Source organism: Drosophila subobscura, chromosome O (genome assembly GCF_008121235.1).
Source record: "Drosophila subobscura isolate 14011-0131.10 chromosome O, UCBerk_Dsub_1.0, whole genome shotgun sequence".
Taxonomy (NCBI): domain Eukaryota; kingdom Metazoa; phylum Arthropoda; class Insecta; order Diptera; family Drosophilidae; genus Drosophila; species Drosophila subobscura.
In genome coordinates, this window is record NC_048533.1 from 6,667,299 (window position 1) to 6,682,453 (window position 15,155).

At 44.2% G+C, this 15,155-nt stretch overlaps 3 protein-coding genes across 3 annotated transcripts; all 3 read right to left on the reverse strand.

Annotated features, from left to right (window-relative positions):
• Positions 1–29: 29 nt before the first annotated feature.
• On the reverse strand, positions 30–2,023 carry LOC117897213 (axoneme-associated protein mst101(2)-like). Its single transcript, XM_034805922.1, has 2 exons — positions 1,652–2,023; positions 30–1,588 (listed from the first exon to the last, which is right to left on the reverse strand). The coding sequence occupies exons 1-2, from the start codon at positions 1,827–1,829 to the stop codon at positions 147–149; spliced, it is 1,620 nt and encodes a 539-aa protein (XP_034661813.1). The 5' UTR covers positions 1,830–2,023; the 3' UTR covers positions 30–146.
• An 854-nt stretch (positions 2,024–2,877) lies between these two features.
• LOC117898733 (putative leucine-rich repeat-containing protein DDB_G0290503) lies at positions 2,878–6,476 on the reverse strand (the record flags this gene model as incomplete). The annotated part of the gene is made up of 2 exons (XM_034808353.1): positions 4,813–6,476; positions 2,878–4,707 (listed from the first exon to the last, which is right to left on the reverse strand). Coding segments are annotated over exons 1-2 (3,363 nt in total), but the record flags the coding sequence as incomplete, so codon positions are not given.
• Positions 6,477–6,480: 4 nt separating this feature from the next.
• LOC117897153 (sorbitol dehydrogenase) lies at positions 6,481–8,027 on the reverse strand. The gene is made up of 6 exons (XM_034805825.1): positions 7,882–8,027; positions 7,789–7,822; positions 7,248–7,717; positions 6,972–7,190; positions 6,789–6,910; positions 6,481–6,728 (listed from the first exon to the last, which is right to left on the reverse strand). Exons 1-6 carry the CDS (start codon positions 7,933–7,935, stop codon positions 6,545–6,547), a joined length of 1,083 nt encoding a protein of 360 aa, XP_034661716.1. The 5' UTR covers positions 7,936–8,027; the 3' UTR covers positions 6,481–6,544.
• Between the last annotated feature and the right edge of the window lie 7,128 nt (positions 8,028–15,155).

A 15,155-nucleotide genomic window follows, 5' to 3' on the forward strand; every position in this document is an offset into this window, starting at 1 on the left:
ACGACGACTCTCGTAATAAAACGCATATATTATTTTAAAATCCAAAAACGAGGAACGTTCCATTTAATGCTCTCTTTTGCACTCAGAGAATCAGGTAGACATTATTATTGTATTGTATGGAACATTCTTCACATGCCAAATTTCCTTCAGTTCTTGGCTCGTGTTCTCTTGGGCCACTCGTTTCGTGGCGAACTTCGATTTGCATTCCTACTTCGAGTGTTTTTGTACTTTTTGCATTTCTCCAGTTCCGCTTGTTTCTTGGCCTTCCTCTGTTTCACCAGGTTTCTCCATTTCTTCTCTCGGGCCACTAGCTCGCATTTTTTCTTCAGCTCAGCTGCTCTTCTTTCCAGCTTGTACCTTTCCCGGATTTTCATGCATCTGTTCTGTTCAGCCAATCTCTTGCATTGCTCCCTTAGATATTGCTCTGCTTCGAGATTGGCTTTGCTTTTGGGACTGCCGCCGTTTTTGATTTGTTTACAGGAGTCGCCACCTGCCTTGCTTTCGGCTCTCTGCTGCTGCTGCTTTTCTTTGGCCCATTGCTCGCATCGATCCTTTTCGACCAGCGCCTGGCAGGCTTGTATCAGCTCCTTTCTCTTGGCTTCCTTGGCGCATTTGATCTTGTCGGCTAATTCCTGGCAGGCCTTCTGCATGGCCCTCAACTCTGCCGCTTGGCTTTGGAGTTTTTCCTTCTCGCACTTTGACTTTTCGGCCAGCTGCTTGAAGTATTCTTTCTGTCCACCTTTCTTCCTCTTTGCTTCTTCGGCCATTTTCTTGCACTTTTCTTCTTCGGCCTTCTTTTTGCTCTTTAAAGCTTCCACCACTTTTTTGCATTTCTTTCGAAGTTCTTCCTTAACATCATCTGTATTCTTTCCAGCACACTTTACCTTCTCGGCCCGTGCCTGGCACATTTTGAGGAACATTTCGGCCCTGATTTTCTTAGCCATTTTCGAGCAATCGTTTCTTATCTTACATATGTCGTCAATGGATTCCTTCTTTTTCTCCTTTTTATCGTTTTTATTGCATTCTTTGCCGCTTTTCTGCGCTCCCTTCTTGTCTTCGCTGCCACATTTTGCCATGGTCACTTTTTGGCGTTTGAATTGTGCATTTATCCAAATGGTTTGAAAGTCCCCTTTATCATCGGGTTCTTTCTTACTTGTTTTGGCATCCTTCTGTATCTTATTGGCCTTCTGCAGATCCCGATGGTAAATGAAATCCTTGTCCAGAGCTGGGGAACTATAGTTCTTGAATGGCTTCACCTCCCTGATCACTATGACTGAATTATCCTCCTTTGTCTTAGGAATAATGATTCTTGATGGTTTTGCATGAATATTCAATGAAATCGGCACCGATCTCTGGGTATGAACACTTCTACCGATGACTTGAAAAGCCGAATGGTGGCACAAGGGCCCGGAACTGAAAGGAAATTGATCGTTTTTGATCGGTTGATTGTAGACGGGATGCCGTCCAAACTGCACTTTCTCGGCGCCCATACAAGCGGCCACATAAGCCATGACCATATAATTCTTAAGAAACAAGTTGTCGGTCCTACAGCCACACAAGCGTGCGCCATCCGTGTCCAGTGTAACATCTATGTACGTGTATCATGGGTGATATAGCCGATCCTTAAAGCGTATTAATGTCCTGTACTCACCTGTGTTCCGTCTTTTGAATACCGATTGCAGAAGACACTTGTCCGAATTGTTATGTCCGTGATCCTCGTTATAATTGCAGCTGCTGCGGAAGGTGGTGATTGGCTGAACCGCGATTCTGCATGCCCGAAGGCATTCCTGCACACTTCTGCCCAAGGCCAATGCCGTTCTTTTCAGCATCTTAAAACGTGAAATTGTTTCTAATTTTACAACGAATTTTCAATGATCAAAGAGTACGTGCAATTAGGTGATAAGGAATGCAGAGCTTCATTTGGAACTGCAAACCCTAAGACATTGCGTAAAAAAATTTAAAACAAAAACCGAAACATTTAGAAACGAGCCTATCGAGCATTCGATGTGAACTGTCGTGCTTATAGTAAAAAGGTATAGAATTGGGGAATCAAAAAGGAGTAGCCTGCTATTTATCCAGAATTTTTGAAAACATTTTTGTGGTATAAACAAACCCAATAGGCGGTTCTACCGTAGGCACGAATGGTATAAATTGTAGATACATATTTAATAGGAAATTAATTGCAGATTAATCGAAGTTCATCAGAAATGTAAGTGAAAAAAAGGAGCCCAATTTGATTAATAAAAGTTTCAAATGCCCATGCACAAATGTTCATATTTTCTTTTTAATTACTTGTAAGCATAATTTGTATATAATTTAATTTTGTATAAGAAATAATTGTAATTTGATTTTAAGTCCTCTTGTCAAATAGCTCCAATTTGGTTGGGAAGCCTCTACTGCATTCTCCTCTTCTATTTGTCCTTTTTGCTTGGGTCTGCAGCTGAAATGCTAGAAGACTGTTTGCCCATTAGTTGGAAATTTGATTTGTTTCCTGACCTACAAATAACCCAGCCCAAGTGATTATATTTATACCACTAAACATTCCCATTCTCTCAACGCGTAGGCGCTCTGCTACTACTATCAAAAGTTTTGGCTTATCAGTGCGGGGTGGCATAAACTTTTAATTGACGCTAAATATTTTCCACTTTACGTAGAGTGAGACCTAATCTACGAGTAAGTGCAGCTGTGTTTGTCACCTCGATGTGACATTGAATACATTCTGTATGGCGAAAGTTGTGCTACCCTTTAAAAGTATTTTTTCCTTGGGGATCTGTCAATGATCTCTGATTTACTTACCCAAAACATTTTGGTGAATCCTTCAAAATAGCTGCTGAAGCTGCGCTTGCAATCATCATCTTTGGGCTCCTTTTTGAGTTGGTCCATCTTTTTCGATTTATTTTCTTGATTCTCCTTCTTTTCCCTTAGCTCTTCATGGGTTGTCTTCTCCTGGTTTTTGCATTGGGGGGAACCGCTGCGTATCTTGAGGGAACCTTTGTCATCGCTGGCAAACCGCAACATGGGCATGGCCATGCTCATCTTCTTTGATGGCTGAGTATTCAAAGGAGCCTTTAATTTGATGATTGACCAAACACCCACCGGATTGTCCTTCTTCATGGCCTGGGGTTGATCATAGCGTTCCTCGTGTATTGTTCTGGCCCCCAGACCCTGTCTTTCAAGATCTGGCGAAATGAAATCCTTATCGTCTGGATTGATTACCTTGTCCACTTCTGGACTGTGCGGATCGTCAAGTATGTCATCATGCTCAGGGTAAAGCAGAGTAGAGCTTGTGTTCAGGTCTCGCCTCTGGCAATCGGTGGACATTGTTCTGTCTGTTGGTGGGGTCTTCTTTCCTTGGCGAAATATCTTCCCAAAAATAAATTGAACAAAGTTCTGTTTCGCTGGTGCTGCAGTCGTCTCAGGAATCCCGCTGGCAGTCTTGGTGGTTTCGTCCGGAACCAACAGCTTGACATCTAGCTCTCCATCCTCCAGCTTGGGTTTACTTCTTGGTTTCTCCTTCGTTTCGGTTTTATCTGTGGTGGACTTTGAATCATAATCATAATCATCGGACATAGGATCCTCCGATTGGGGCTTGTAGAGATCTCCTCCTGTCAGTGCACTTTTTTCTATTAGCCTATCCTTGTCGTCAGCAGGCACAAAGAGAGGTCTATCCGATGGCAGCTCCTTTTTGTCCTCAACTTTCTTGTCGTCTATGTCATCGTCTGGATTAATTTCCTTTGACGTCTCCTTTAAGACGGTGTCGCCTGTTTGCTCCTTTTTCCCCCCTGTGGACATAACCTCGAAAGTCTTTGATTCCTGTTGTGTTTTGGTTTCCATTTTCCCGTCCAACTGTGAGCTTTCAGGCTCTATTTTGCCGTCAAGCTGTGAGATTTCTGCTTCGTTTATTTTGGCAAAGTATTCCTCAGCTTTTCTCTCCTTCACCATGGCCTTGAACGTGGTGTACTCCTTGGGTTCGTTTGGGTTCTGCACTTCTTCTACTTTTGTCTCCAATTCTGAGCTTTCATCAGCCTTTGAGATGGCGGATAATTCCTCAAACGTGGAGGACTTCGATTCTTCCATTTGTCTATCCAGTTGCGAGATCTCTAGTTCGGCAATATTTTCAAAATATTCTTCAGCTTTTCTGTTGGATTCCTCTGGGGTCTCTACTTGTCCCACTTTAGTTTCCGGTAGGAAGGTTTCTGCATCCATTTTATTATCTAACTGGGAGTTTTCAGCTTCAATTGTTTTCGGGAATTGGGAGCTTTCAGGTTCCATTATATTCGCCAATTTTGAGGTTTCTGATTCGATTTTACTCTCTGGTTCCATTTTTTTTTTCAATTGTGACGTCTCGTGTTCGTTGATCTTCGCAAAATATTCATCAGCGTGTCTGTCCAGCTCGGTATTGTTAAGCATTCCTTTGGCCCTAAATCCTTGACCAGGCTCGGGTCTCAAGCCAAATGTCGCCACTATCTGGGATGTGGATTTGATTCGCGTATCAGCCAGTGTGCTGCCATGGGACATGGATTTCATGGCTTTTTGTTTGAGCTCCAGCATGGAGATTATTTCTGCAGCGGACTTGGGAGTATTTTGGGAAGCCATCTGGGACGCGGAAACAGCTTCTGTAGACTCTGATTTCTGTTCTGTTGCCTTTGATTGAAGTTCTTTCATCTCCGATTGGAGTTCATTTGATTTTGATTCATTTGTAGCTGCCTCCGATTTCTGTTCTGTTGCTTCTGAATGAAGTTCTTTTTTCTCCGATTGCAGTTCTTTTGACTTTAATTCATTTGCAGCTGCCTCCGATTTCTGTTCTGTTGCCTCCAATTTCTGTTCTGTTGCCTCCAATTGAAGTTCTTTCATCTCCGCTTGCAGTTCGTTTGTCTTCGATTGAAGTTCTTCAATTTCCGGTTTCATTTCTGTTGCTTTCTTCATAGATTTCTCGGGACTCAAGTCCACCGATGTGGGTACCACCAATTTCATTTCCCCATCGCTGGTAAACACCGGTTCGGTCTGTATAAACTCTAGATTTCTTTTGTATTTCGAAGAAGAGGACTCTTCTGGCGGTGCATCCTTATCCGACTTAAGCTCCGATGATGGTATTCGGGTAATAATTGGCGGGGGATCAACAGGTGAATCATCCTCATTCCTTACGATCCTTATGGGTAAGCTATTGGTTGGAGATTTGATCTCGATCTCTGTGCTATTTTTCGTTTCTTCCACTTCTTCGATGGCTTTCGCAGGTTTTTCTTCGTTAACTCCTGTGGAGGATTTCCGGATCTTATCTTCAAGATTTTTAGCTTCATGGACATTGGTTTCCACTGCTTGTTCTGCCTTCCCTGCCAAATCTCTGGAACTCTGGATTCTGTCACTAACATCTATCACACAGCCAATCTCGTATCCTTTTGGGGTCGTTGGATATAGCTCCTCGGTCTTCTGCTGCTTTCCCTCTACAATCTCATTCGGTTTCTCAGAGCTTGGACTATTCTTTCCTTCTGTTGTTGAGTCTCGTGTTTCAAATTCCAAAATGATCTGCGTTTTGGCTTCCTTGGCGGCTGAGTCCACGTTGGAGTTCTTCTTCGCGGGGTCCATGACGTCAGAGGCATAGGACTGTGCCCAAACATTCATGGACTCTCCTTTCGTTGACGGTGCTTCATTTGAGAGAATATTCAATGCTTTGGTGTCCAACTGAGAGCTATCCTTAAAGTTGATCTTGCCAGATATCTTCACTTTACCTTCGGGTTCTTCAGAGCTCGATGGAGCAGCATCGTGATCCTGTTGACATGTCACTACGGGATAGGGATTCTTGGGATTTACCACGGCTGGTAATGGTTGTGTGGGAGTGGCCGGCTGCCCCTTCATAGGAAGCTCCGGCCTGCACTCGAAGGGAGACTCCTGCCTACGCTCTTGGGGGATCTCGGTGGTGAAGGGTTCGTCTTTGGCATCACTTTGAGGTGCGTCGTTAGTTTCACTAATGGGTTCATTCTTCGAATCACTCAAGGACACCTTTGTTTCCTCACACATAGAATCATTCTTTGCCTCACTCGTCAATTCATCCTTTGCCTCACTCATTGATTCCTCCTTCGCATGCCCCACGTTTTCTGTCATCAGGCCGCTAGTCGCTGCACCATCCCTGGCTGGGTTTTCTTTCTTACAAAATCCCTGTCGCACTTTAATACTTTTCACCTGTCGCAGGCGAGTGCGGGCCTTGGCCAATGACTCCTCTCCGGAGTCCTCCATTCCATGTTTAAGGCGACGCTCCGCGATGGGCGATATCTGAGCGGATCTCAGAAAAGGACGCAGGAATCCCAAATAGTGAATGGGTCTACGGCAGATTGGTATTCTACCGATCATTTTGGTTTTGCTCTGCTTTCAGCGTGTTGTGTAAATCCTTTAAAATTTAGATTTTGCCGGTAATTTTCAGTCGAAAAATGAATATTGCATGACTGTCGACTCTGTCTCCAGTTTTTGTGTAAATAAAATATTTGTTTTTGAATCAAATTCAACTGTTTACTGACTAAGAAAAGGAAACCTATGTACAGAGGTAAAAAATCTAGAATTTCACAGGATTGTTTGTGTTCCTGGGCTGGACATGAATCATCACTTTGATGGCTCCACCCAAACCCTTGCGGGAGGTCTCAAAAGCCTTGTCCGTGTCCTTGATGTCAAAATGATGGGTCACCAGACGCTTGACATTGACCTTGCCAGAGGCCACCAGAGCCAAGGCAGCGGCATAGCTGGAGGACAGAATGGTTGAAGAATATTTTTGTTTATGGATTTTTATATTCATTTCTCACTCATTGCAGTAGCGAAAGACACCACGAATGTCCACCTCACGGGCCAAAGCATTGATCAAGGGTAGCTTCACTTCCGGGGCCCCCATGCCCACAACCACCACAACTCCTCCGGACACAGTAGCCTGAAATGAGTATGTCAAAACTGAGTTATTTGACTCCCAAAAAAGGCTATGAGTCACTCACAAAAATGGCCAACCTGGCACTGCTCTCGGCTCCACAGCAATCAATGGACTTGTCCGGTTGTGCCGTCATTGTACGGCGTACAATCTCGGCCACCTCCTCGGCACTTTGATCCCTCTTCAGCAGCAGGGTGTGTGTGGCGCCCAGCTCCTTGGCCACATCCAGACGCTGCTGAACCAAGTCCGTAATGAGAATCTCTGAGGCTCCCATGGATTGAGCAACCTAAAAATTGGAAATGTTAGGCTTTCCATGCTAGAAGTTATTCCTCGGTTAACCTACCAGCAGAGTGACCAAACCAATTGGGCCAGCTCCCAGGATGAGGACACGAGAGCCGAGGCCTACGCCAGCACGACGACAGGCATGGACACCCACTGAGAGGGGCTCAAGGAGTGCACCCTCCTCCATGGACACATGATCAGGCAGCTTGAAGCAAAAATCTGCGGCATGTTTGTAGTACCTCGTGAGATTTCCATCGTACGGTGGAGTGGCACAGAACACCATGTCCGCGCAGAGACTGTACTTTCCCTGTTTGCAGAGATCACAGTAGCGGCAGGGTACACCCGGCTCGATGGCCACACGATCGCCCACTTTGAGGTTTGTCACCTTCTTGCCCAATTTGGCCACAACACCGGCCGCCTCATGTCCTATGACCATGGGTTTGGTCAGTATAAAGTCGCCAATACGTCCTTCTTTGAGGTAGTGCACATCGGAGCCACAAATGCCCACACTATCCATAGCAAGCAGCACCTCTGAAGCACATCCAAGGAGAATTCAAGTTCAATGAGTAAATGCTATTATCTGTATTTTCTCTAGCACTTACCATCATCGGCTATCACTGGAATGGGACGTTGTTCCTGGTAATCAAACGGAGAGTTATAGAAATTCTGTAATTTTCGTATTTCCAAATGCTCACCAAACGCATATCCTCAATGCCATGCAGCACTGCTGTCAGATTATCCTTTGCCATTGTAGTAGTTCTATGAAATCCTCAACCGTACGCCTTGAAAGTTGACTTGGAACTGATTTGGACGACAGAAAACGAATTAAATATTATCGCGCTCGGGGGCTCTGGGCGGGTCACCTACGTCGGTGCAGGCGATAATAGACTAATCGACTTGCCTCCCTGAGAACTAGCGGTCAAATGTTATCAACTCTCCCACTCTAAAACAGCTGTTTCGTTGTTTATGTTTATTGTGTATGAATAACGAAAAGATTGCAGCACTACCACGTGGAAAGGGTATAGTGGTAGCCATAGGTGGGTGGAAGTGGGTGTGCGCGATAGGAATATAATTGAATAGCTGTGTATGTACATACATACATATGTATATGTTTTCAGAGATGAACTGTACACTTATGTACCCTTTCGTAGAATACTAGGGGAAGCATGTTAGTGAGTGTCAAAGAACTGCATTAAGAGAGATCGAACCTGCACGATCGTGCATGCAAGGCTTCAAACATGTTCGATTGAACATTCTCTGTTTGAGCTTGTACCGTTTGCCGGTGCTTCGCTGTATATGTAGAGACGAAAGATAACGAGTGATTGTTACCGCAGTGCCTTGTTTTGCTTGCATAAAAGTAATAGGTATCCACTCGGCGGCTACCCATAATGTTCCACTCTAAGTTTTGCTTTTTTCCCATTCCCTTTTGCTTGTTTACAATTATTGTGTGCAAATTGCAGTCAGATTAGGTTTCGTCTACAGTTTTTAGCTTATCTACAATCTCATGTACAAGTTTATATGTTTGTATGTCTGTACATATGATGATGGAAATATGTACATATGTAGATCTGATTTGCCGAGCCCTACTAATGCCCTTCTCTGACAAACAGAAACAAAAATGTAGTGGGTGTCCTCAATGTGTCATTGCGGACATTTAACAGAACATCAGAAAATGTGCCTGTGCCTGTGCCCATAAATAAGAAGACCCCTAGCTTTTGACCTCCTCAACAGCAGCAGTTATACAAGTGTATTCCCCGCCTGCCTGTCCCTGCATCTAGCTCTCTCCCTGTCTATGTTTCTCTCCCCCTGGAGCGGAACCATTTGTAATTTTTTGCCTGGACAATAACAACTACAAACAAATTTTAGTCCACTTCTGTTTTATGGCAAATTAATGGAGCGACATGTTGGCCATGTTCGCAATGGAGGAACTTCACTGCCATGCACTCCGGGCCTAGCAGGTGGCCCCCCTCCTCTCACCCCACGACCCAGCAGCTTCTTTTCCATCTTCTCCACACAGGACTTTGACCACTTCTCCTCCTTATAATCCTTCGCTTCACACATGCCGAATGGACATGTTTTTGCCATACCCTACCACAAGGTGTTCTAATTTAGATGAGATGTACATATGTACATATGTATGTGAAATGTATAGGATAATGCATCATAAAAATGGAGTCCAAATCAACCTATCTTCTGTTTTATAACACCGTTTACGCGAGAGATATATGAGAATCCTCCGTATCGAAGCTACATTGTATGTACTTCACTTTACATTTTGACTGTTGGTTTTCTTCGTCAAGCACTTCTCTCAAGTTTATTCAAATCACATGACTTTGGCTTAAGAAAAATCTCCTTAGTAGATGCTGTAGGCGCGCCATGCAGCTGCGCTCATCGGTTGATTTTCCTTTCAAAGTCCTAATACAATTGAAATACGTATTAGGTAAAGTCACTCAAGGACTTGTTTGTCTGGATAGCAGCTCCTTGCAAACTCAACCCAGTATCTAATATTTGAAAAGACTCTTGACAGCTTTCTATTCCCCAAAGTGTATAGTAAATTCGTCCTAAAGTTATTTTGTCAAATGACATTTTTTCCGCTAGTGCGCTTCTGTTGTTGTTGTTTCTGTCACTGATGTCGATTTTGTGCCCTGAATGTATGTTGGAGAGTGTTGTTGTGTGTGTGTTGCCTTTCCTTTGGCTCCCCCACGCCGTTATGTGTGTTGGCCAGGGCTGGGCTAACATATTGGACATTTATTATTTTTCCGTGAGTGTTTTTGCTCGTCGAGTAAATTATAGTGTGAGGGTGGCCATAACCCTTGCTCTCCCTCTGCCCTGCCACCATTTACAGCCTTACAAATTGGTTCTTCCAGTTCGGGAAGCGGAGTGGTGTCCGAGTGCCGTTAAATGCTCTGATTAGATCCGTATTGATAGGCCCTGGAATAAGTGTAAGAGAGATATCTAGTGGGATCGGGAGGGGTTGGCTTTGCAGAGGTCATTGCAGGCGTGTTAAATTAATAATTGCATAAATTTTACATGTGCTGTTGCATGAGTTATGTATGCATGGAGCCGGTCCCGTTATAAATCGCGAATAATGTGCACACTGGCCGTGCGAATATTTATGGCCGTGACTGTAAATCATCAAACCATAAACGCACTCTGGCAACGCCAACACCAAACGGTCATCCAATGGACCTCCGCGCCGATCCTTCCCCAGCCCTCTTTCAGGGGTGGCACGCACAACAATACTTTCCACTCGATTTTGATGCCCAAAGATACCCTGTACACTCAACTTTAATTATCTGGGGCTGCATCACAGATTAATAATAAATTATTTATAAAAGTTATTTCACTGCCAAATCGAACAAATTATTTATAATTTATGTAGAATATTCATCATTTGATATCGCAGTGAGCGAACAATCATTTTGATGATGGGGTATGCCACAAGTCGAATCATTTGATTGGTGTGGCAGTTTTATCCACTTCGCTTCGCCCGATTCCGTTTGCAATTCCAAACTTTTTCGAAAAATGCATCCATGAGTTATGCGCGAATTTAATGAAGTTGCATAATTGTTAAAATACGACGAGGGTTTTTTTTGTATTTCTTTAATTTTTAAATTTGAATTTCAATTAAAATATTTATAACTTGAAATTATGGCAATTTAGGCTTGTGCCCAAAGTGCCAAAATTATTGAAGTACTTGCGAAAAGGTTCCCCAAAAAAAACCAAAGGGCTGCGTTCACAGGGGTGAATCCTTGGTGAATCCTTCTTTGGTTTTGGCTAAAATCAACAAGACTTGAGGACCACCAGAGGAGACTTTAGACGGAAACTGAAGGACCACCCCGAGGAGACCTCTGCAGGAGACTGGCCTGGGTGAGAAAAACTATTGGCGTCATCGTGTTGTCGTTGCCGTCGAGGCATTCATCTTCCTCGCGCCGGAAGCGACAGTGGAAAAGCCAGAGAGACTGCAAGAGGCAGGATCACGGGTGTGTGTATGTGTGCCAGGGGCCAGGATGTTTTTCTCTCCTTGAAATTTAAATAAAAAATGAATTTCTCATTTCGATGCAGTTTTACGGTTGGGGGGGAGGGGAGAGGTTTCTGCAGGATGATGGGCGACGCTTGTTTGCAGATTGAATGGAGTGCTTCCGACATCCGGCTTTGCTCTGGGGTTCAAATGCCAGCGTTGCACTTTCGTCTTGAGAATTGCAAATGCGTTGCAGCAAAAAAGTTGGACTTCTTGGATGCTCCTGCTGTTTCCCCATCTTTGGAGGATGCTCCTACTTGGGATGCTACGGCTCCTCCTTCAACCTTCCTATGCTGCTATTCCTTCCTTCAGATATTCCTCCCCTTGCTGCAGCTTCCTCTAGCTACTCCTGCAGGCTGCTTCTGGCTTACTTTGACTCACATGTGACCCAGGGCCAAGTTTTGGCCCCCCGTTCTTCAACTTTTTTTTGTGTGTGTGTTTGCAGTTTTTGGGCGTATCAAAGGAGAGCAGAATAGGGATCCTGGGGCACACAGGATGCATCCGAGATGAGCGCAGAACGATACACACAAAAGCCCCGCAGAATTCGTCGTCATCGTCGTCGCCTTGAAGGCTCTGACCGAACCGCAGACACTTTGTCTGGCTCCCGGCCATAAATCTAAAGTCCGCGTCCTGTCCTAGGAACAGTCCTTCGTGTCCTGGGCCCTGCTGTAACAGCATCCATAGCTGAAGCTCTCCGCAGAGTGTGCAGGATATAGAAAATGAAATAATTTCTGAAAACATCAAAGTGTTGCGAGTTTACAGCACACACCCAGCAGCACCAGCTGAGAGTAATGACTATGCCCCCAACCCCACTGCACCCCAGGACCTCCATGGCTTCTATCTCTTTTTTTTGGGAAGGAGCAGCATCCATCACCATCTGGCGACCATTTAAGAATTAAAGCTGAAGAGGAAGTTTATTAGCAAACGGAACGGAAACGTATTTACTGATCGCATATCTCGCCTTTGGGTCTCCGGTCTTCCTCCGGTGTGCTCTGGGCGCCACGTCCACGTCCACTTCCACGTTCACATCCTTTCTCCTGGTCAACAACAGGACACCGTGCACACTCCTCTCCTTTCCCCCATCCTTTCGCTGTGTGGCAGCTGGCGCCCGGCCATGGAGGATGCCATGGATGCGCAGGATGCGCCATACCAAGGATGGCAATGGCATTCGCCTCTTAATTTATGGCATCGAACTTTTATTGGGCAAATTTCTGTTCATTTCCATGCGTGTATTAAGACTAATGGCCGAAAACTGCCGGAAGTTCTTCATTCACAAAAGACACAGACAATAATCTTGGATGTACTTGCAGGACGAGTGGCGCTACTTATAAGCAAAAAGAAGTGCAAGAAATGAATGGGTATTATGCAGTGTCTGCCAAAGCAAAACATTGAATAACAATAAAATTAGAATTGATTCTTTTACACAAGAGCAGAGTCCTTTTGGATACCCACATCTACATACATATGCTTCTGTTTGGACACTCAATCAATCGAAGAGAACTCAGGGATAATTCTCTTTTGAAAGATGATAATGGTATATAATGGTTACAGTTTTAAATTCTTTGGTTCATATTTTCTATACATTTATCCTAGCATTTATAGGATATCCATTCTGTTTACCAGAGCTCTCGACAAGTTCCAACCTTCCTTCAGTTGTCGTCGACTCATTCCGACATCTGCTCGTTAATTCACACATTGGTGGATATAAATTATATACGCTCGTGGTCGTACTTGGTATTATGTCCCATAGAAGGGGGCGCCCACTAAATTAAAAATGATATAGAGAGCCGAGGGCAATTTTCACAGTCATCGCCATCGTTGGGTCGTTGTCTCTTGCCATTGTCAGGGGAGGAACTTGCCTAATTAATTTCCATTACAACGTGCCTGGAGTTGCAGATACTCCTATATATATTTCCACAAGGTTTCACAGCAAAAGAGACACGGAAAAAATATTTAAAATTGTGTCCTCTGACGATTAAATTAAGTGACGCATTAACAATTGGCGGGGAAGTAAAAACTAAATCATTTTGACGCCATTCTCCTTCACACCACAGAGAGCGAGAGAGAGAGGGAAAACAGAGATGGGGCAAGTCCCCTGGACATGGACTCTCTTCCGTAGGCTTTTGTGCAATTTGTCAAGCGCTGAATTGGCTTGGCAACCCTGAAGGGTTGCAACCAACAGCATCTTCTTTTTGGCTTTCTAAGAAATTGCCTCATTTGCATTTCGGAAATTTAAATTAATGCAAAACCGCTGAAAATGCCAAAAAACGAATGTTGGGTAAACTTTTTGGACCATCCCATGCAACCCTCCCCATTCCCTTCTTTTTTTCTTGGGGAGGCAGGACAACTCTGGCTGATCATAAATATTCGCTGGGGCTCGTTAGAGCCTGCGAGAACGAATGAAACGCGACTTCCTTACTAACTACGCAACGCAAAATCAAGTGGGGAAAATTCTCGACTTTACTCTGCTGAGGGGAGCAGCTGCCGCGTTGCAAAAATATGTGTGTGTGTGTGTGTGTGTGTGGCCGCACCACCCAAAACCTCCCATCTCAAGCAGCAGCAGCAGCAGCTACTTTTGCCGCAGTTTCTTATATTCCGTATTCCCAGAAGCCACAGAGAGCTAGAGAGAGGCAACAACATTAGCAGGAGAGGGGAACAGAACAGAGAACATCTTACTCGCCTTTTTAAAATGTCCAATAAAAATTGCCGACACATTTCGCCCATATTTCTTCGGAATCCCATATAAATCACGCGCTGTAATCCCTCATGCTATCGCCGCGTCGTCTTTGCCTCCTGCCACCAGCACCGCCACACTGCCACACCGCCACCTCTACTCTGCTGTGTGCCCCAAGACGCTGTGTGCCTCGGTGGATGCCCAGGGAGTGGTCTCTCGCTGGCTGCCTTCTGAGTTTGGCAGTTTGGCAATAAGAAAGTTTTTCTTTTCCCCCTCGTTTTGTGGTGTGGTTACTTCAGAGAGAGTCCTGGCTCTGGCCTTTCCTTTTGTTTGGTCCAACCAAAAAGGGGGTTTGGATCCCTCCCACACCCCACCGAATGGAGTGCGTGTTTCGCTCGCGCTCTCAGGCCTCATTATTGGGCGCTGGCGATTATTTGAAATTGCAAAAGTTTCATTCATTCTGCGGAGGGGGAGTGTTGGTGTTTGGGAGTCTGAGTGGCATCCAGGGCATACGTAAATGGAAAATATATGGCTTTGGGGCAGATAAATCAATATGCTACAGCGGCAAACATGTCCGGAATTCACAATTCAAATGAGCAGCTTAGTTAGGAAAACCCCCCAACCCCAATACTCATAAAAAGCGAGAGGTGTGGTGTGGTAGGAGTATAAATATAAATAGTTAAGGAGGTAAAGCTTAAGAGATTGTTTATGTAGTGCACTTATTTTCAGAGTGTTTATTATAAATTTAAATATTTTTATCGGCAATTATAATGATGTTTCAAATGAGTTTTTTTATAATTTTTGTATAATTTCAAACGTTTATAAAGCCTTAAAAGGTTTGTTGTGTAATCCGTTTCTAGATATATTTCCACTTGCTTGAATTTACTTTTACATGTTTCCTCCTGAAATGTGTTTTAAAATTGCATCTACTGCTAAAATATACATATATTCGGGGTTTCCCTTCCTTAATCTTCCCTTTCCTATTGTGCCCCTTAATTAAAATTTTCATTCAACTAAATTTTAATTAAAAATGTGTGAAAATTGAAAAGATCTTGTAGTCTGCACCGCTCTTCTGCTGCCTATAATTATATTAGCCAGGGGGCAATGCATCATTCTAAAGAGAATAAAGGAGCATGGAGTGTTGCAGCGCCAGCATCATGTTCTTAATGTGGCACTCGCATGTGGCACCCGCATACGACTCCTCTTCCGAATCTTGCAGCCAAAATAAATGTACGAAAACACGCGAGAATAATACGCGCATATTGTCCAAATTT

Excerpts from the sequence above, each read along its gene's own strand:
- LOC117897213 (XM_034805922.1), bottom strand. The coding sequence starts at position 1,829 with ATGCTGAAAAGAACGGCATTGGCCTTGGGCAGAAGTGTGCAGGAATGC. Across the intron at positions 1,589-1,651 it reads ATTCAAAAGACGGAACACAG|ATGTTACACTGGACACGGAT; the intron begins GTGAGTACAGGA and ends ACACGTACATAG.
- LOC117897153 (XM_034805825.1), bottom strand. The coding sequence starts at position 7,935 with ATGGCAAAGGATAATCTGACAGCAGTGCTGCATGGCATTGAGGATATG. Across the intron at positions 7,191-7,247 it reads TTGGTTTGGTCACTCTGCTG|GTTGCTCAATCCATGGGAGC; the intron begins GTAGGTTAACCG and ends TCCAATTTTTAG. Across the intron at positions 6,729-6,788 it reads GTCTTTCGCTACTGCAATGA|CTATGCCGCTGCCTTGGCTC; the intron begins GTGAGAAATGAA and ends TCTGTCCTCCAG.